We start from the raw sequence: 16,964 nt of genomic DNA, 5'->3' as shown, positions 1-16,964 counted from the left end.
TATTATTGACTGCAGGTACACAGAGGCTGAAATGTAAGCATAAAGAACAATGTTTTATATGGAACAGTCCAACATTAGGTATTTTATTTCTATGAGAGAAAGCAATTTAAACAAACACAATAATAAAATGTGCATGTCTGATTATTTATCACTGTATTGAGGGTTAATGATTCTGTCAGTTAAAGGTTAAAGCTCCTTCATCAATAGAAGGAAAACCTGGGTGTTACTACCAGTACATTATGTACTGTAGTCTTCACGCTATGAGCAACATAGATTGTGGCATTTACCTTAAAGCCCAGATTCTACCATATAAAATGCACCAGAACAGACAAACTAAGTTAACAATATAATATGTCCAGTATACTTTATTGTATACTTTATTTTACACATATACTATATGATACAAAAATATTGATCACAGTGTATTTTCATAGAAAAAGATTGAAATTGCAATAAACAAAGGTTTAAAAACATTTAATAAATTATATAATCAATATCTGACATAATAATACGGAGACATAATTGATACAAAACCCCCCAAATATTTTAAAACAAATTATTTAGACAATATTTTAACATGTTGTTGCTCTCTCTCACTTTCAGTCCTTCTTTCTGTTTCTGGGCTCGATAATCTGCTCTCCCATTAAAATGTCCTCATAGCTGAGTCAGTGCATTTCCCATCTTCAGTTCCCCCAGAGGTTCCCATACCTGCACCTTCATCACTAAGGTTTCCCTATGTTCATCAGGGTCCGCACACTTATCCTCCATCACAGCTGATGGGGATACTCATGACCAGCAGGTCTACAGGGGATGGCTGATGAATTCTACTTCTTAAGTTTGTTTTCTGTTCATTAGCATCTTGTTAGCGTGTCATTTGCCAGTGGTTAGTCCAGCCGTCTCCAGTGGGATGGTATGCAGCGACACACTTCCTCGCTGAAGGAGAAACCTGGTTCACACCTTCGCCTCCTTACCTCGCAGGGAGGCCTGAGACAACTGTAGTCAAAGAGACACAAAATGGATTTAGCTTCAAGACTGAAAACATACCCGTCAAATGTCAATGTGTGTTAGGTAAGTTAAAAACAGATAAGATGTATGGGTTTGATGGGATTGGGTTTCTTTCACAAATAAAATGGTTTAACTTTGTGTGCAGAAAAAGCTGAAATAAAAGTACCAGTGAATTAAGTAACTGTGTATTAGTCAGTTGTGTTCTTACTAATGCGGGTATGCTAATGAATAAGGATTATTAGGGTTAAAGATAGTTGGTGGTCATTGTAAAGCTTGGAACAAATTTCTACAGTGTTGAGTGAAAGAAAACAAAGTTTTGTTATTCAAAGCCAGAAGTTGGACAAACAAATATAAAGTATCTGGTTAGGGTGGTGCTGGAGTGACAAAAAAAAAAAAATCTCAAGGATTTATTTCCCTGAGAGCATGATTGTCCTCCTTCCAAAGTTCAAATATGAACCTCAGGAAATCACTATAGAAAAGCTCATGCAATGTCAAAAGAGCATGAGAAAGTGCTCAGTAAATTTCACTTGATTTTGACATTGCTTCTGTTCATGTGAAACATTTGGCTTGATAGTAGTAGTGTCATTATCAGCAGGTGTCTGATATTAAACGAAAGTAGGGCTGCACCTAATAATTATTTTTTTATCGATTAATCTATTGATTATTTTTTCGCTTAATCTAACTACTATTTTTTTTATCATTGGGTCCGGCATTGTAGTGAAAATGCAGGTTTTCCCATTAATTTTAATGAGAGTAATCCGTTTTGGCCTGCAGCGCTGTGTGCCGCAGGGGGTTCCGCAAAACAAACGCAGCTGGCTGCTGTGGATAAGTTGAAGCCGACTCAAGTTTGGAGAAACGCAGCCTGACATCATGTTGCGGTGGCCAATCACATAAACTGGCAATCAGGAGGGCATGTTATTTAGCATGGATATTTACTACAGAGGGAACACAACAGACATTTCTCTACATAGCGTTAAGTTTCACTTTCACTTCGGTTGGGCCTTGTGCCCCAGTTTAAATCATAGTAATGATCCGCCTCATCCTGGTTGTTTACTGTTGTCGATGAGGACAAACGATCACTAGTAGGACAACACAGCAGCTCACACACACGGACCATGGAGGGCACACTGGACCAGCCTGCGGCGTTTCACCGCACCACCAGATCTGATGTGAATCCGGCCGCCCCGGGATCCTCCGCTTTAAGTGCTCAAGCATGGCGGTAGTACTGCTTACATCCTCCGCGCACGTTACAGTACGTAAATCGACGTATTCACGTAATCTATTACGTCGACGCATCACACCAGCCCTAAACCAAAGTATTAGAGAGCATAAAATTTTGACCTAATGACAATCCTAGATAAAAGGTCAGAGGATCTTTTTAGTCAAATTCCTAAGAGGATACCTTGTACCTGTACCATATTTCTTGGCACTTCGTCCATCAGATGTGGAGACATTTCAGTAAAAACCACAAATGTTAACCTCAAGGTGGTACTAGAAGTCAAGACAGCAGACACACAGCAGAGCAACTTTTACATTATCTGATGACATGTTTCTGGACACTTGAAGATTAAAAGTCCAATACACGTATTCAATGTGAAAATCTTTGACTGAGGTACACTTCGTAGTATATAAAGTCAGTATTTCATATAAGTCTGAACAGATCTACTATGTACTCTACTATGTAAAACTGCATGTACTCTGCCTCTTTGCCTCTTTTCAAGTGTGCTGTAATAGATCCTGTCTTCACAACAGTTTACATGAAAAGTATTTAAGTAAATTGAGCCTGGACTAAATTAAAGCCTATCAATGAATGCTGAAGTTGGTATTGATTTTGGTGTTGATGGTACACTGCCTTAATTTCCATCACAAATTATAGCTACTGCTGTTAGCCAATGAAGCCCATTACTCTTTGATCAAAATTATCATCCACCTTATTCCTGCCCCCATGAACCCTTTGCTTGATATATGGGTGCAATTTCCGGTGTGTTTTCTCACTCAAACCAGAAACCGGAGTTTCAATAGTAACACAACTCTAATCCTCTTTCTTAGAGCGAATTGTAGGGTGAAGGGACAGGCTCCCAGTACAGTGTATCATTCATTCAAGAAGATCTAGGTTAGTGACCTTATTGAGTGAATACTACTGACACTATCATTATAGCTTATTCCATTAAGCCATTGCTACTAAAGCCTTAGTGCATCACTTAATATGATACTTTGTTGCTTACACTAATTCTGCCAAGCACCAGAAGTATCACTCATAATAGCTTCCACAGGAAACTGGTGGATATAATCAACCTATCACTTGATGCCATTTGTTTGATTGCACATTTACTTGTGAAACACTGATTACAATAATTTAATGGAAATCAGTCAACTTGAAACCTGATTTCTAAAAGAGTGTTCAGACGTAATTCCTCATGGGTGTTAATGAAAACATTGACTTATGGTCCTGTATCGTATATATCCACTATTTCTAGATATGGTTCATGTTACCAAGGGCCTGCAGGTTTTCAGGAGAGCCAAACACCGCTGCAAGTGACTGAATACCACTTCAAAAACTAACTACTTTCTAATGTGTTCTAAAGGTCAAAGGTTAGAACTAAAGTTTAGATTTCATAGCGGTAAAAACATCACAGCGTTCAGAGCTGCTATGTGACAGCCCATAGTTGACCAACCAGAGCTTTCACTATAATACTGTGTCAAGCTGAACAACTGTTTTACAGTTTCACTTCTGATGCTGCTTTTGTTCTGTTTTGTTCAGAGTCAAGGTTTGATAGTCAACCTTTAAATGATTACATGAGGAGTTGATTCATGGAATTCCAAAAACACATGAATCCTTTTACATAGTACAAACACACTTTCATCAACAAGACAAAGACTCTTGGACTGGCTGCACAGGGTGTCACTTAGTGGATGACAGAATATTTAGTCAGGGTTACTTAAAGACACCTATGAACCCAGGATGAAATACGTAGAAGAGTTCAAATAGACACACACTTTCTTTCAAACACACATGCAGTCACATACACACAAGCGCCAGATCCCAGACAGAGATTCCTACTGCTATGTTATACTCATAAATCACTCTTAAAAGAGGTCACAAAGGGTCAAGACCTGATGGTATGGATGGATGTTTGTGTGTATGTGTGTGTGTTTCCTCCTGTGCAGGGAGAGGAAATGGTTAAGTGACAGCTGGGAGAAGTCATTAGCGCAGTGAGGTCTTGTATTACACACCAGGTTCACTGCAATAACCACCTACCACTGCCTGACTAGTGCTTTCATCTGTGATCTGGGATTTTGTGTGCGTGTGTGTGTGAGTGTGTGTGTGTGTGTGTGTGTGTGTGTGTGTGTTAGAGTGGGGGTTGACTACACTCAGTTGATGCAACCACTGAACCACTTAAATCTAACAAGAGAAGTCAGAGATAGTAACAGATATAGAAATGATTTATGTTGATGAGGTCATTCATTAAACTAACTGGCATACAGTAGCTAATAATTCTTAATGCTTTACATAGCACCTGGCAATATGATATTACAAGAACATCTATGAAGACTACACTTAAGAAAGCAGAATTTTTACAAGAAAGTGTTTTTCTGTAGATGTTGATTTTCTCTATATGGCCTTGAAATGCCTCTCAATATCTCAATGTCGTCAATATCTGCTTTTAAACCCTATGTTATTCCTATAGAAATATATAGGGACCATATCATAGGCCTTTTACAGACTATATTAATCTACTTGTATTTTTTACAAATATCTCTCTCATCGTGCAATACAGAATATACTATACTATACTACTATACTACCATAATTAAAACAGTATTGGATCTTGGCTGTCAGGGTAGATTGAATCAAATAAGTAGTAATGTTTTTATCAGTAATACAAATAAGTCTTATTGCAGTGATAAAGGACCCTGCTTCTTGCCTTCATGGATGGATGGATGAATGGATGGAAAAATGGATATGTGGGTGGACAAATGGATGAGTATATGGATGGCTCAGGAGGTAGAGCGTCATCCAACAACTGGAGAGTTCGAGGTTCAAATCCCAGTTTCTGCAGTCTACATTTGGAAGAGTCCTTGGGAAAGACACTGAACCCCAATTTGCTCTCAGTGGCTCTTCCATCAGTGTGTGGGTTTGAATGAATGGTTATTGATGAGCAGGTGGTACCTTGCATGGTAGCCTGTCATGTCTCTTACCCAACAGGATCTGCCCTCTGTGTTATTTGTATTGTGCTCTAATAATGTAACAGTCAAATGACCACATGAATCAAAATGATAAAGATGGAATTTGCATGGGCCAACAGTAAGGTTTAGTCAGTATTTTGAGGTGGTAAAAAATACAATTCAATCTTGCACAGCATTTGTAGTCACGGCCTGGTTGGATGGTCATACACTGGATTTCCCCTCCTGATACAAGGGTTTGCATCCCATTTGTGACCGAGAGACTTTTTAAAGTCCGACCGGAAGCTACATATTGCATATTATTGCTGACTTAACCATGGAGCCCTTCATGTGCAAAGCTAACACTAGAGTGGTAGATACAGCGTCATACAGTAGTTTAAGCTCAAGGCCACTGACCAAGCTGCTGTTGTTGAGAGTGAGAACGTGTTGTTCATGATGCTGCTAGGTGGTGAAAACAATCTTCTATTTGTAGGTTTCAGCTGTATACAGGTTGGTGGATTTCAACCCCCCACATTGCTCCTCACCTGCATGTGGCTTGGTGAAACCTCCTTCCTTTTAAGAAACACTTATTGGGTGACTCGTTACATTCGCAGGAACACTTTGTTTTATTGAGGGGCTGGTGCCTTGGACATGTCTTGCTACACATGCACTGACAGTTCTCCTTGTTGAAGATGTGGTTCAGTGGGCAGGAGGGAGCAGGCAGGATGTTGCAAACGCACTGGCAGGTGTTGAGGTCGAGGTGTCGGTTAGGGCCACAGTCTTTAGTTTGAAGCCCACGCTGACACACACACTGACAGGATTCCACTTCCAGCTCCTTATCTGGGCCACACACATCAGCTGAGAATATGTCTGTAGAGATGAAGGGAAAGGGAGACATAAAAGTAAGGTTTGTCTTAAACGACTTGAGACATTGAGTGTATTGATAAACTGTGTTACTGTTATAAACTTTCTCATCAAAAACTGGCATGGTTTGAGCACGGCCCAGGACAGGAAGGCTCTACAGCAGGTGATTGAAATCAGCATCAGTGACATCAGTGAAGCGAGATGTCTGCACAGAGCCCAAAGGATACTAAAAGACAACACTCACCCAGACACAGTCTGTTCACAATGCTGCCATCTGACAAAAGATACAGAAGTATCTGCTGCTGTACCACCAGACTACAGAGCAGCTTCATTCCCCAGGTTGTGAGACTCGTGAACTCATCCTCAACGCTCCAACATGGAACGTTTATTTTTGTGACTTGATCATCATTTATTAATTAGTCTGTGTTGTTGGATGTAGCCAAGGGAACAACCATTTCATCATACAATCTGTTGCATTATAACAATTGAATTAATCTTTACTAGTTGAGTTTCCAGTCTCTTTATGTGCGAATCAATTGTATTGTAATGAAATCCACAAGAAATAATCAATAAGATGATATATAAGAAAACTACTGCAATCTAACCGTAGGTTAAACATACACTAGAATGGAACAAGTTACCAGATTGTAGAGAATCAAAAAGTTATTCCTCTGTCAAGAAACAAATGCAGAGGTACTTAAGCACACTCTATGACTGAAAATACATACATTATCTGATGCCATCTTAGTTTTCAATAATTTTATGGATGGTTTTGTACTTTGGAGTAAACGTGGTAATTTGAACCATTAATTGATATTATTAGTTGTGTTGTTATTCATTTGGTTCTGTTGTATTAAGATTGTATAAAGATTAAGATTGTTAACACTGTTTTTCACAATTGTATTGTCAGTTTGTTCCTGTGTTACACACCTGTGTGATTCTCCTGTGCTCTTCACCTGAGCCTGTTCCCTCCAGTGTCTTCGAGTGTATACCCGTGTCTCCCCATGTCTCCCCATGTCTCCATGTGTTATTTTTTGGTTTTGTGTTTTCTCGCTTCATTGCCTCGTGTTTTTCCTAATTTGAACTTTGTTTTCGGTTATACTTTGTTTTAGCTTTTGTGTTGCTACTTTGTTTGCGGTGTTTGCTATTCTTGGTTTAGGATTATTAATTTTTAGTTCCTTATCCTGTCTGCCTCCCAAGTGTTTTTTTGTTTGGCTCCTCACCTTTTCTCAAATTGCAACAGAATGGACTGACCAAGAATGGACCCAGCAGATGAATTACTGGGAGTTGATTCAGCATTTAGTATGGTTTCAGGACATGTGGATGAGTCCCTCCTAAGTGGGTCTTAAAGTGTCTGCTAGCCACCCGCCTCCTAGCCTCTCATTAGCGGCAGTGTCAGCTAGCCACCTGTCTGCTAGCCTCTCGTCAACTCCAGTGTCAGCTAGCCACCAGGCTGCTAGTATCCAATCAGCTCCAGTGTTTGCTAGCCATCAGCAGGCTAGCCTCTTGTCAGCTCCAGGGCCTGCTAGTCCCCAGCTTAAAGCTGTTGAAACCTCAGACAAGCCCCAAGCCCCTAGCCTACAAGGTGACTCCCCGGAGAAGGCAAGGTCCCCGACCACATCCTAACTCCCTGACATCCGCCTCCCTGGTCTGCTGTTCTTCACCGCCGCCAACACCACCCAGTGCTGCCCTTGGTCACAACCTGCTGGTTGCCCCCAATCTGTATCTTTCCCTCACCCCGGCCTCCTGGTCGCCCCCCTGGTATGGATCTGTCCCTCATAGACCTCCAGTGGCGTTTGGGTCCTCATCCTTTCACGAATTGCAACAAGTACAATTTGATGCAGATGCTAGATCTGGTGAGCTAAAATTATGGTTAGCGGTTATGGATGGTTTAAAATTTAGTGCGATACAAGACTATCAAGTTTGACACTGGATTTTTTTTATGTGACCTGACGATGATTATCGACTTCTATGGCAGAAACTAATACAATTAACATTGAACAAACTACTACCCTAATATGTACAGTGTACTCAGTTCCACATTAAAGTGCCTCCTTAACAAATTAAATCCGGGCATAAAGCTAGGACTACATCTGATCAGTTAGGTTTGTGACATCTCAGAAATAAAAAAAATATACTGATATTCAATATAGTTTCCATAGAAATACAAAGTAATGCTTTACACATGGCTAGGAGACCAAAACACATTTTAAATCTCTTTCTGCCAATCATCCAAAATAAGAATAAAATAGATAGTGAATGTTACAAATTAAAAATTATAGATGATGGGAATTAAACAGTTTGGTGTTTAATACAAGTATATTAGCAGGACTGCTATCAATAAACAATTAAATTGTCAGGATATATACAGTATATTAAGTAAAATGTTTGTATTACGTCTTTGTTTCGTGGTGTGGAGAAAACCATCTCCTTCTAAATGTGGCAAAAACGAAGGAGATGGTTGTGGACTAGGAAGACCCGGACAACCCTGAGCTCTGTTTCCATCCTGGGAGAAGAGATGGAGGTAGTGGAGAGCTACAAATACCTTGGTGTTCACCTTGACAACAGACTGTACTGGAGGTGCAACACTGAGGCTGTAAATGGGAAAGGACAGAGCAGACTCTACTTCCTGAAGAAGCTCAGATCTTTTAATGTGTGTAGCAAGATATTGCACATCTTTTATCAATCTGTTGTTGCCAGTGCAAGTTTTTTTTTGTTGCCGCTTTTTTGCAGCTATCTGAAGGGCCAGGGACACCAAGAGACTTAACAAAGTCATTAGGAAGGCTGGCTCTGTAATGGGGACTGCTCTGGAGCCCCTAGAGGTGGTCGTTGAACACTAGATAAAAAACTGTGTGCATGACAGTTGTTTGACGACACTGATAAACTATGAAATTGAGACATTCCCGAAATGGACTGGCAATCTTCCCCTTCCTCAGGGATAACACAGATGGTTCTCTTTTAGTGCTGGCAGATCATCTTTAGCTAAAAAACAAAGTGGAGAGAGGGAGCAACGGAAGTTCTGGCTAATAGATGTTCAGACTGTTCCATACACACATGCTGTGTGTTTGTGTTTCTACAGATGAACAAACAAAGATAACACAGCTTACTGCTGACAAACTGCAAGCTGTGTCTACTCGAGCATAGCAGCATGTGCTTACACAGAGTTTTACAACCTAAGTCAATGTAATTATCTTGGATGGAACTTTATTCACCCCCAAGTACGCTTTTACGATGACTTAGAATGAAATCTTCACTACACAATGCGATATACGGAGAAGCTGCTTTTGTTAAATAGCCCTGTCAAATGAATAATCTTTGCCAGAACTTATTTTCCCTTGATGACTTGTCGAACACCGTGTTAAATTGCAAAAAACAGTCATCTATCCACAAGCCCAAAATCGTCATCATCATGCTCAATGTGTAGATAAGATGTCTCAGCAATCCATACCACACTACATGTTGTCTAACAGTTAAAATGTTACATTAGATCTCACTGACATGTATTTCTGCCTGTCTTTTCTCTCTGGCTGAACTTTTTGAGTTTAGTAATGACATGATCATCCATCTTCATCTGTACCTCCTTGTTCAAACAGCATCCTGTCATACTCACTCTGTATGTCAAGGTCATTTTAGGCGTTAGTTTGTGGGGAGCTCTTCCACACAGAATGATTTGTGTAATATTTCTTAATACTAAGGTCACTGGACTAATAACATGGTTTGTCAAACCTACATTCCAAGTATCTGTTTTATGTCTTTCAGTGGTGACCTCGGAGTCACTCTCCATCACCAGAAGTTTCTGCTTCTGCTGAAATGAGGAGATTCAGAGTGATTTAGGGGAAGTCAGCCCACAGATTAATCATGTAACACAGACTGATTAAGATCTATACTTTACTGCACAGTACCTTCCAACTCAGAAAGTTTCTGCAAATGAGCATGGTTTCTCTAAATATAACTAAGGTGTAAAATACACAAAAATGACTACTATTGGTGTTTTTCCAACAACACTTTTGGCCATGGCAAGTTGAACCGAGCCGCGTCAGTTTGCTTTTCCGTCACAAGTTTTACTGTGCAGAGCTGACACCAGGCAGGCCCCTGATGGCCCTGCTGTAGAGAAGGGCCAAGCTGCACCTGCTTCACCTCCAAGTGGGCTGCAGTGATGTCTCCCCCTCAAATCAATACTCAACTCATGTCTGTGCGGGAAACAGAGAGAGAGACGTTTTTAAAAGTCGGTGTGCTGAGCTCTCAGTACTTCTGTAGCCTCAAACGGAATCTCTTAAGTTTCTCTCGTCCTGTTTCTTCTTTTAAACATCTGCTGTGTTTTACTGTTTCATCGTGTTCGCTCTCAGCTGTTTCAGGAGTCATGTTAGTTACTGCTGGTAACTGAACTAGCAGAGCCACTTTAACAGTGATTTCTTTGATAGTACTGTGGGGATTGAGACAAGCACGTCATTAGTTGAAGACACACCTTCAAGCAGGTAGCCCAGTTGTGATGGAAATGTAAAACCCTGCAGCGGCGAGTCAAACTGAGTGGAGCCAGGCTGGCAGTTGTATGTGGAAAAACACCATTGTTTGCCCATAATGCAAAGATGAGGTAAGAATGGAAGTAACAGCTTTAGAGCAATGGTTCCCAAAGTGGTTGTTGTGGCACCCTGGGTGCCTTTAGGGTTGTATCTGATATCACCGTGTTGGTGTTGTTTCCAGAGCATTACAATTAAGCAATAATACACAAGGGTGTGCTTTATCATTGTTAGTGGCACGGCAGTGATGTGGTCCATAAGCATCTTCAGCTTATACCAACAAAATAAAATAAATCATCAAAATATTTTCATATTGTGGGGAAATTATCTCTCAAACTGATAAAATTGCAGTTTTATCGCTATTTCCATAGAAATACATGGGATCTGACTAATAACTGGAAAACAATCAGACGTCACGTCAGTAGACTTTTCCTATATGTAATGAAACCTAATTGAATATACAACACAAAAACACAAAAGTGCTTAGTTAGCGCAGTCTTGTTATAACTAAGAAATCTGCTCAAACATTTTCCACAGCCAAATTGTACTTCATCTGCGAACTTCACCTGTATTAAGCTAGCTAGCAGAGCTGTGTGCCTCGTTCACTGGCACAGCTTATGGAGGAGGCAGCGTCTAGTAGCATCAACACTTAACAGAGCTGTGATCCAAACATTTCTCCAGAGCGTTGTGAAGTCCAAAAGTCCAAATAAATTGAAAAATTAATTTAAGAAAGATAATTTCTTAATGTTTATATCTAATAAAATATTCTAAAATATTCAATATTCAAAATATTCTTCAGTTCATTTTTGTTGGTGTTTAGCTTTTCAAAAACAACATTGTCACTGCTTTAATGCATGGCTAATACTCCAGCCCTGGCAGTTACAATGATGCCACATATTTAGTGATGAGCTAGGTATGCTGTCATGCCAATTTGAGCAGGTTCCATCTTTCTGCCCAATCAGATTGCTTGGTCAGAACTACTGGTTGTATAATTACCCTTGTTGAAGGACAATCATTGCAAATGACAACTCATGCTGTTGTGATGTTTTAGGTGTGCGGTGTTGGTGTTGTTCCTGAAACATCATAATAACTGTTGCTCCAGGACCATCATTTCAAAGTCTACATCTGGAGCAAGCTGTCATGGCTGGGTGGGCTCAATGAAGGATTCACCCTCAGGAGACCAGGGTTTGAATTTTGTCAGTACTTTTCAAATACTTGTTTAGGTTTACTTAAAGATGGTTTTGGGTAAAAATGACCTTATCACAACCTTAACACATTTTTAAAAGGATAACTTCTCCCATGTGCTTATTTTTCTAGCCTTTTTCCAGAGTCACAAAGCTATGACATTACAAAAATTAGATTAGTCCGTTTCAATGATGATCCTGGAGCAACAACAACAACAACAACAACAACACTGTGATATCACATCAATCTGCGCTAAGGACAGGCTGAGGGTGCTGCAAGGTATACTTTAGCATTGTTAAATCAAGCATATCAAAACAGAATAAAAATTGCAACAAATATCAAATTTGCCATAATAAAACTGTACTTTCTGGCCATCAGAGCAAGCAACAGACATGTTTGAGATGGTCAGCTGGACTCAGAAATACTGTTACAACTCAGCCTTCAACGTTACTCAGCTGACAGCTTAATGGACAGGTTTTGACTGCTTATAGGAGATGAGCATCCATCATTGTTCAATAGCGCATTCACTGTGGAATTACACATTCCCAATATCATTTGTGTGATCATCTCATCTTATCTGGTATACATGAAAACAAAACAAAGAAAGTATGTGTCAGGCAAGCCTCGAAACCCATTCTTTGTTTGTTTTGTTTCTTCTTTTGTTTGCACAAAAAAAGTGTTGCAATTATATTAATGTTGAGTAGCCTGTTATGTTATATTATGTTATGTTAAATTATGTTATATCTTAAATTATGAGTATCTTAATAAAGAGATGTATTTTAAATGGAGGGTCGGATTGATTGGGGTTCCACAACAAAAAATTGAAATGAAGATGAAATTAAGTCATTGCATTGTTTATTATTTATTGATAGATGAATATTTCATTTGTAAATTCTATTTATAATTCCTTTTTTTATGCCCATTAAAATATAAAATAATAAATTATAATTAGTCTATTCATTAAGATTTATAAATGAATTTGTAAACTAATTTATAAATGCCTATTTTTGTACAATTTGTACAATTAGTTATTTCAATTACTATTACCGTGACACTTGTGGTCCTACATACAGAGTATCTCCTGCAGTCCATCGCTCGCACATCATTTGTTTTGGTCCTGTAAGACAGAGTAAGTGTGTTTTGTATGTTTGAGTATCTGTGGAATCTGCTACTCTGGGGTCTCCACATTCTTCTGTTTCTCATTTGTTTACACTGGGTCCAGAGTGTTATCATAGCCAAACACACACACACACCGAGGACCTCACAAACACACACACACACATACAGGCTCTCAACAAACACATTGCAGTTGTAAATACTCCTCAGTGCGCACATAAACATTCTCCTGTCACAAAGATTGCTTTCCTAATGGTGTGGTTGGTATGTGCCTGCTCACTACAGGCCTTGGGGACACGTCATCGTGCAGCAACAGGCCACACTGATCAGTTGTATTTAATGTCAGTGTTGTATAGGTTGATTTGCAGTTTTGGCTCACAACATTTTTGACCCCAAACCTCTTGGTTTTTTCTGTCAGGTTGGCTTTTATAAGTTGGATTCACAAACTCTCTTCAGTGCAGAAACTTTTTTCTTTCAAATTTTCGAATTCCAACTAGTGACACCAGTTTATCAGGAGATGTGCATTTGTGAGATTCATTATTAGCGTAGTCAATGCTGTGATATGTAATTGTGTAATCGTATTGTTGTATGCATTTGTTTGCAAATTAATAGTTTGATATTTGTGTATTGCCATTTCCTGTTACTTATACATGGACTCAAGTATACACCGATGACAATGTATTGACAACTTAAATGGCACTCAATAGAGCGCATACATCTGCCTAGGCCCAATAGTCCATTTCAGTTCAATCAAGCCTAATCCAATATCAAACTGGATAGCTTTGTATCACTCGAAATTTAAACCACCCACAATTGCTTCTGATCAGATCTGTGACAGCCACAACTAGGAATGGAAACAATGTTCTATGTATAAAAATGCAGATGGAATCATAATCTCCACTGTGTGTGGAAGAGTAATAGGTTGATAAAAAAGAGAAACTGCAATAAAGTTGAGCTGAAATGAAAAATTATTTTAACCATTTCAGATCACATCTGCAGTCACATTATTCACCCAACAATAATGTTTAACAATATATGCCAAAGAAATTACAAAAAATGAATTTCTTTGTATTTTTATATCAAAATCCAGTCATGTCTTCTTCCTATAAAACAAAATGTCACATGTGCTTATGTAAGTTTGGACCAACTCATTTCAACCAATAATATCATGCCATCCATCAATCAAGCGTCTTTAGGCGTTGAGCGAGTGGCAAACAGCTCAGATTTCAGGTCAGAAAGACGCAGCTGGCGCACTTTACAGCAGCTGATTTTATCACATCAAATGCTGTCTACATCGTTAATTACATCTATTTAAGTTCAACATTAGGTATTAACAACATGAAGCATTCACATGACCACACACAGCTTCCAATAGCCAGCATTGTACTCTGCTTCTTACTATAGTCCAGACTTTCTTGGCAGTGGAAGGTATTTCCCTCGTCGTTAGACCTACTGTATGCCTAACAGCAGCCGCCGTTGTTGATTTTCTTCGTCTTTTGTAATTTTTTCTAAGTTACTGCAGGAAAAATAAGCACACCCAGTTTCCTCTACAATGTTTTTTCTGAAACAATCAGATAAAACATGAATCTGTCTGTGTGCAAATCACCAAGGTGCTGTTGGGAGGGTCTTGGAGGGTGCAGTGGTGGAGGAGGAGAGTTGTGGTGCACATTAGCAGTCATGCTGAAACACCGACACTGCCTGCTGCTCCAAGTCTGGCCAGGAGGACACGTTCTGTTGGCTATTGGACACCTACAGAGACAGAGATAGTAGGATTTAGGCACATAAGACGATCTTACTTAGTTCACTCTAACAGCCACACAGGTGGTTTCCTAACTTTATGCCATCAAAAATCACACATCCTTCACACTTAAGTTTATTAGTTATTACTTCATGGTCTTGGTTAATACTTGATTCTGATTGGCTGCAGGGTGTCAATTACCTAATGATGAATGGACACCTACTGAATTACTAATTAGTCTGTGTACTGTTTTTAAGTAATATACTATAGCCAGTATCTAATCTGAATAATTAATAACACTGAGTATAGTCCTTCACTGCATCATCCTCTGAACAACACAGGATGACTCCTGTAACACCCAAGCTGCAGGAAGTAGCCTACACCATCCCTCTGAACACAAGCGATCATCTCACATCCTATTCACTTTTCAACTCTCTACTTCGGGCTGTGGCCGACAGTACACGTGTCCTATTGTTTCTCTATGACAATCTTAATATTGATTAGGAAAGAGTGACATGGCTGGCTAGCTAGTCTTGTAGTTAAACATACTATTAAATTACACTGACTGCTAGTAAACTGTTCGCAATGTTACTGACTTTAAATCCTGCTAGCACAATATTAGCTTTCTGGCTAAAAGCTTGCCAAAAGGTTCTAAGAGTGTAAACGTTTCCATTGCATAAGAACCATATGAGATGGTAACGGCAGGTTCAGACAGGACGCCAAAGCGCCGCGAAGCGCCGTGCTCGGAAATTCTCGTGCGAGCCACAGCCCCTCCGTTCGCACCAGACGCGAATTTCTCCGCACCGGTCGGCAAGCGGCTCTGCTCCTCGGCTGTTCTGTAGTCACTCTTGGAGCTATTTTTTCACCTGCATAAAATTATAACGCCATGTTTTCCTGACAACTGTAAATGTATGTCCACTTCATAGTAATGAGTATTTTTCTGTCAATTGGGGTGTTTAATTATTGAAAATAGTCTGAACCTGGCGTAATGATTGTTCCAGGTATTAGTTAAACCATCAGTAAGTAAGTAAGTAAACATTTGCGATAAAAATATAAGTTAATGTTTTGGGGTTTTTTTTTTTGGTTTTTCGTTGTCGTCCATTAATTCCTGATTAGGGACAAACCATTGGCATTATCCCTTACTACTGATGTTGTGAAAACTTAAAGATATTGTAAAGGCTGAATCACAAGCTTCCAGTACTTCCTATCAGCATACTATGGCTATTTACCAAGCATTGATTTGAAATGCTTTTATTACAAGCTCAATTAGTTTCCAAGCTCACAATGAAACAATCCAGCAGAATAGTAAGCAAATGACTGCAATAAACAGACATGGTCGCACTTGCTTGGCTACATGTGTAACCAGCATCCATGGAGCACCGCGTCTGACCTTCTTTAGCTTTGTTGACCAGATGTTCAGCTACTGCAGTTTGAACCCTTTTTATCTTTAACAAACTAATAAATGTTGAGTTGTCAATCATAATTAACCTGCAAAAACAGATGCTTTGGCCACTTGGGGGCAGCAGAAAGTAGTTGTGAAGACAACATTGACTTATCATTAACTTTACATTTGATCTGTTCAACGTTTGAATATGAATGCAATCAAATGCTCCACAATTAGCCATTAGCCTGTTAAACTGTTATTATACTCATGCTCATATGATAATTCAACAGGCTTTAGATGTCCCTGGATCTAGACACACAGTTTTCTTGCTTATTTTGCAGTGTTTGTAACTGATATATAATACCTGATATTACCTGGCATCAAACTGAAAGCAAGGGTAGCAAAACAATGCCATTCAGCCTGCATTAAAGCTAGGGCTGATAAGTTATTCTAGAGGCTTTTTATTATATTTGCAGAAAGTCTTAAATTGATCATACATATCCCTAGTCAGTGTATTACCTGCAGTAGATGACCCTGAGGCTAATCGCTGCAACACCTGATTTGGTCCAAATGAGGCCACAGTCACACCTACGTGAATGCCGGCTGGTGCTGAATGTGCGCAGTGCAGGATGTGAGGCATACAGAACTCAGTTTGCTGGTATTTAAGTCCATTTTAGGAGTCTACCACACACACGTCTTTGCTATTGATTCTGGCTGCTTAATAGAATGGAGCAATTGTTAACGTTAATGATCACAAGTGAGTGTTGGAACTGCTAAATCCTTTGCATCCTCTGCATAGGCCAAAGAGCACCATTATTATTTGTAGCGCATACGCATTGTCTTACATAACAAATCTTACAAAGAAAGGCTGAGATAAAACATACATTAGAATAGGAAAAAGTAAAAAAAAAAAAAAAAAAAAAGCCTTAAAAATCATTCTACCCCTTCATCAAAAAGAAAAAGTGCATAACTAACCCTAATAATTTCCCTT

The 16,964-nt window shown here is 39.3% G+C and overlaps 1 protein-coding gene across 2 annotated transcripts in view; it reads right to left on the bottom strand.

Annotated features, from left to right (window-relative positions):
* Positions 1 to 347: 347 nt before the first annotated feature.
* vegfc (vascular endothelial growth factor c) overlaps positions 348 to 16,964 on the bottom strand; it is a 91,106-nt gene continuing 74,489 nt past the window's right edge. For both annotated transcript variants that reach the window (XM_084341755.1, XM_084341756.1), the window contains exons 5-7: positions 14,458 to 14,600; positions 5,715 to 6,039; positions 348 to 993 (exon numbers count right to left, since the gene is read on the bottom strand). In XM_084341755.1, the coding sequence (XP_084197881.1) occupies positions 885 to 993; positions 5,715 to 6,039; positions 14,458 to 14,600 (577 nt within the window). In that variant the 3' untranslated portion in view covers positions 348 to 884. The remainder of the gene's footprint in view (positions 994 to 5,714; positions 6,040 to 14,457; positions 14,601 to 16,964) is intronic.

Source organism: Pagrus pagrus (assembly GCF_965226575.1).
Source record: "Pagrus pagrus genome assembly, chromosome: 2".
NCBI lineage: Eukaryota > Metazoa > Chordata > Actinopteri > Spariformes > Sparidae > Pagrus > Pagrus pagrus.
Note: the sequence above shows the minus strand (reverse complement) of the source record. Positions and strands in the feature narration are given on the sequence as shown.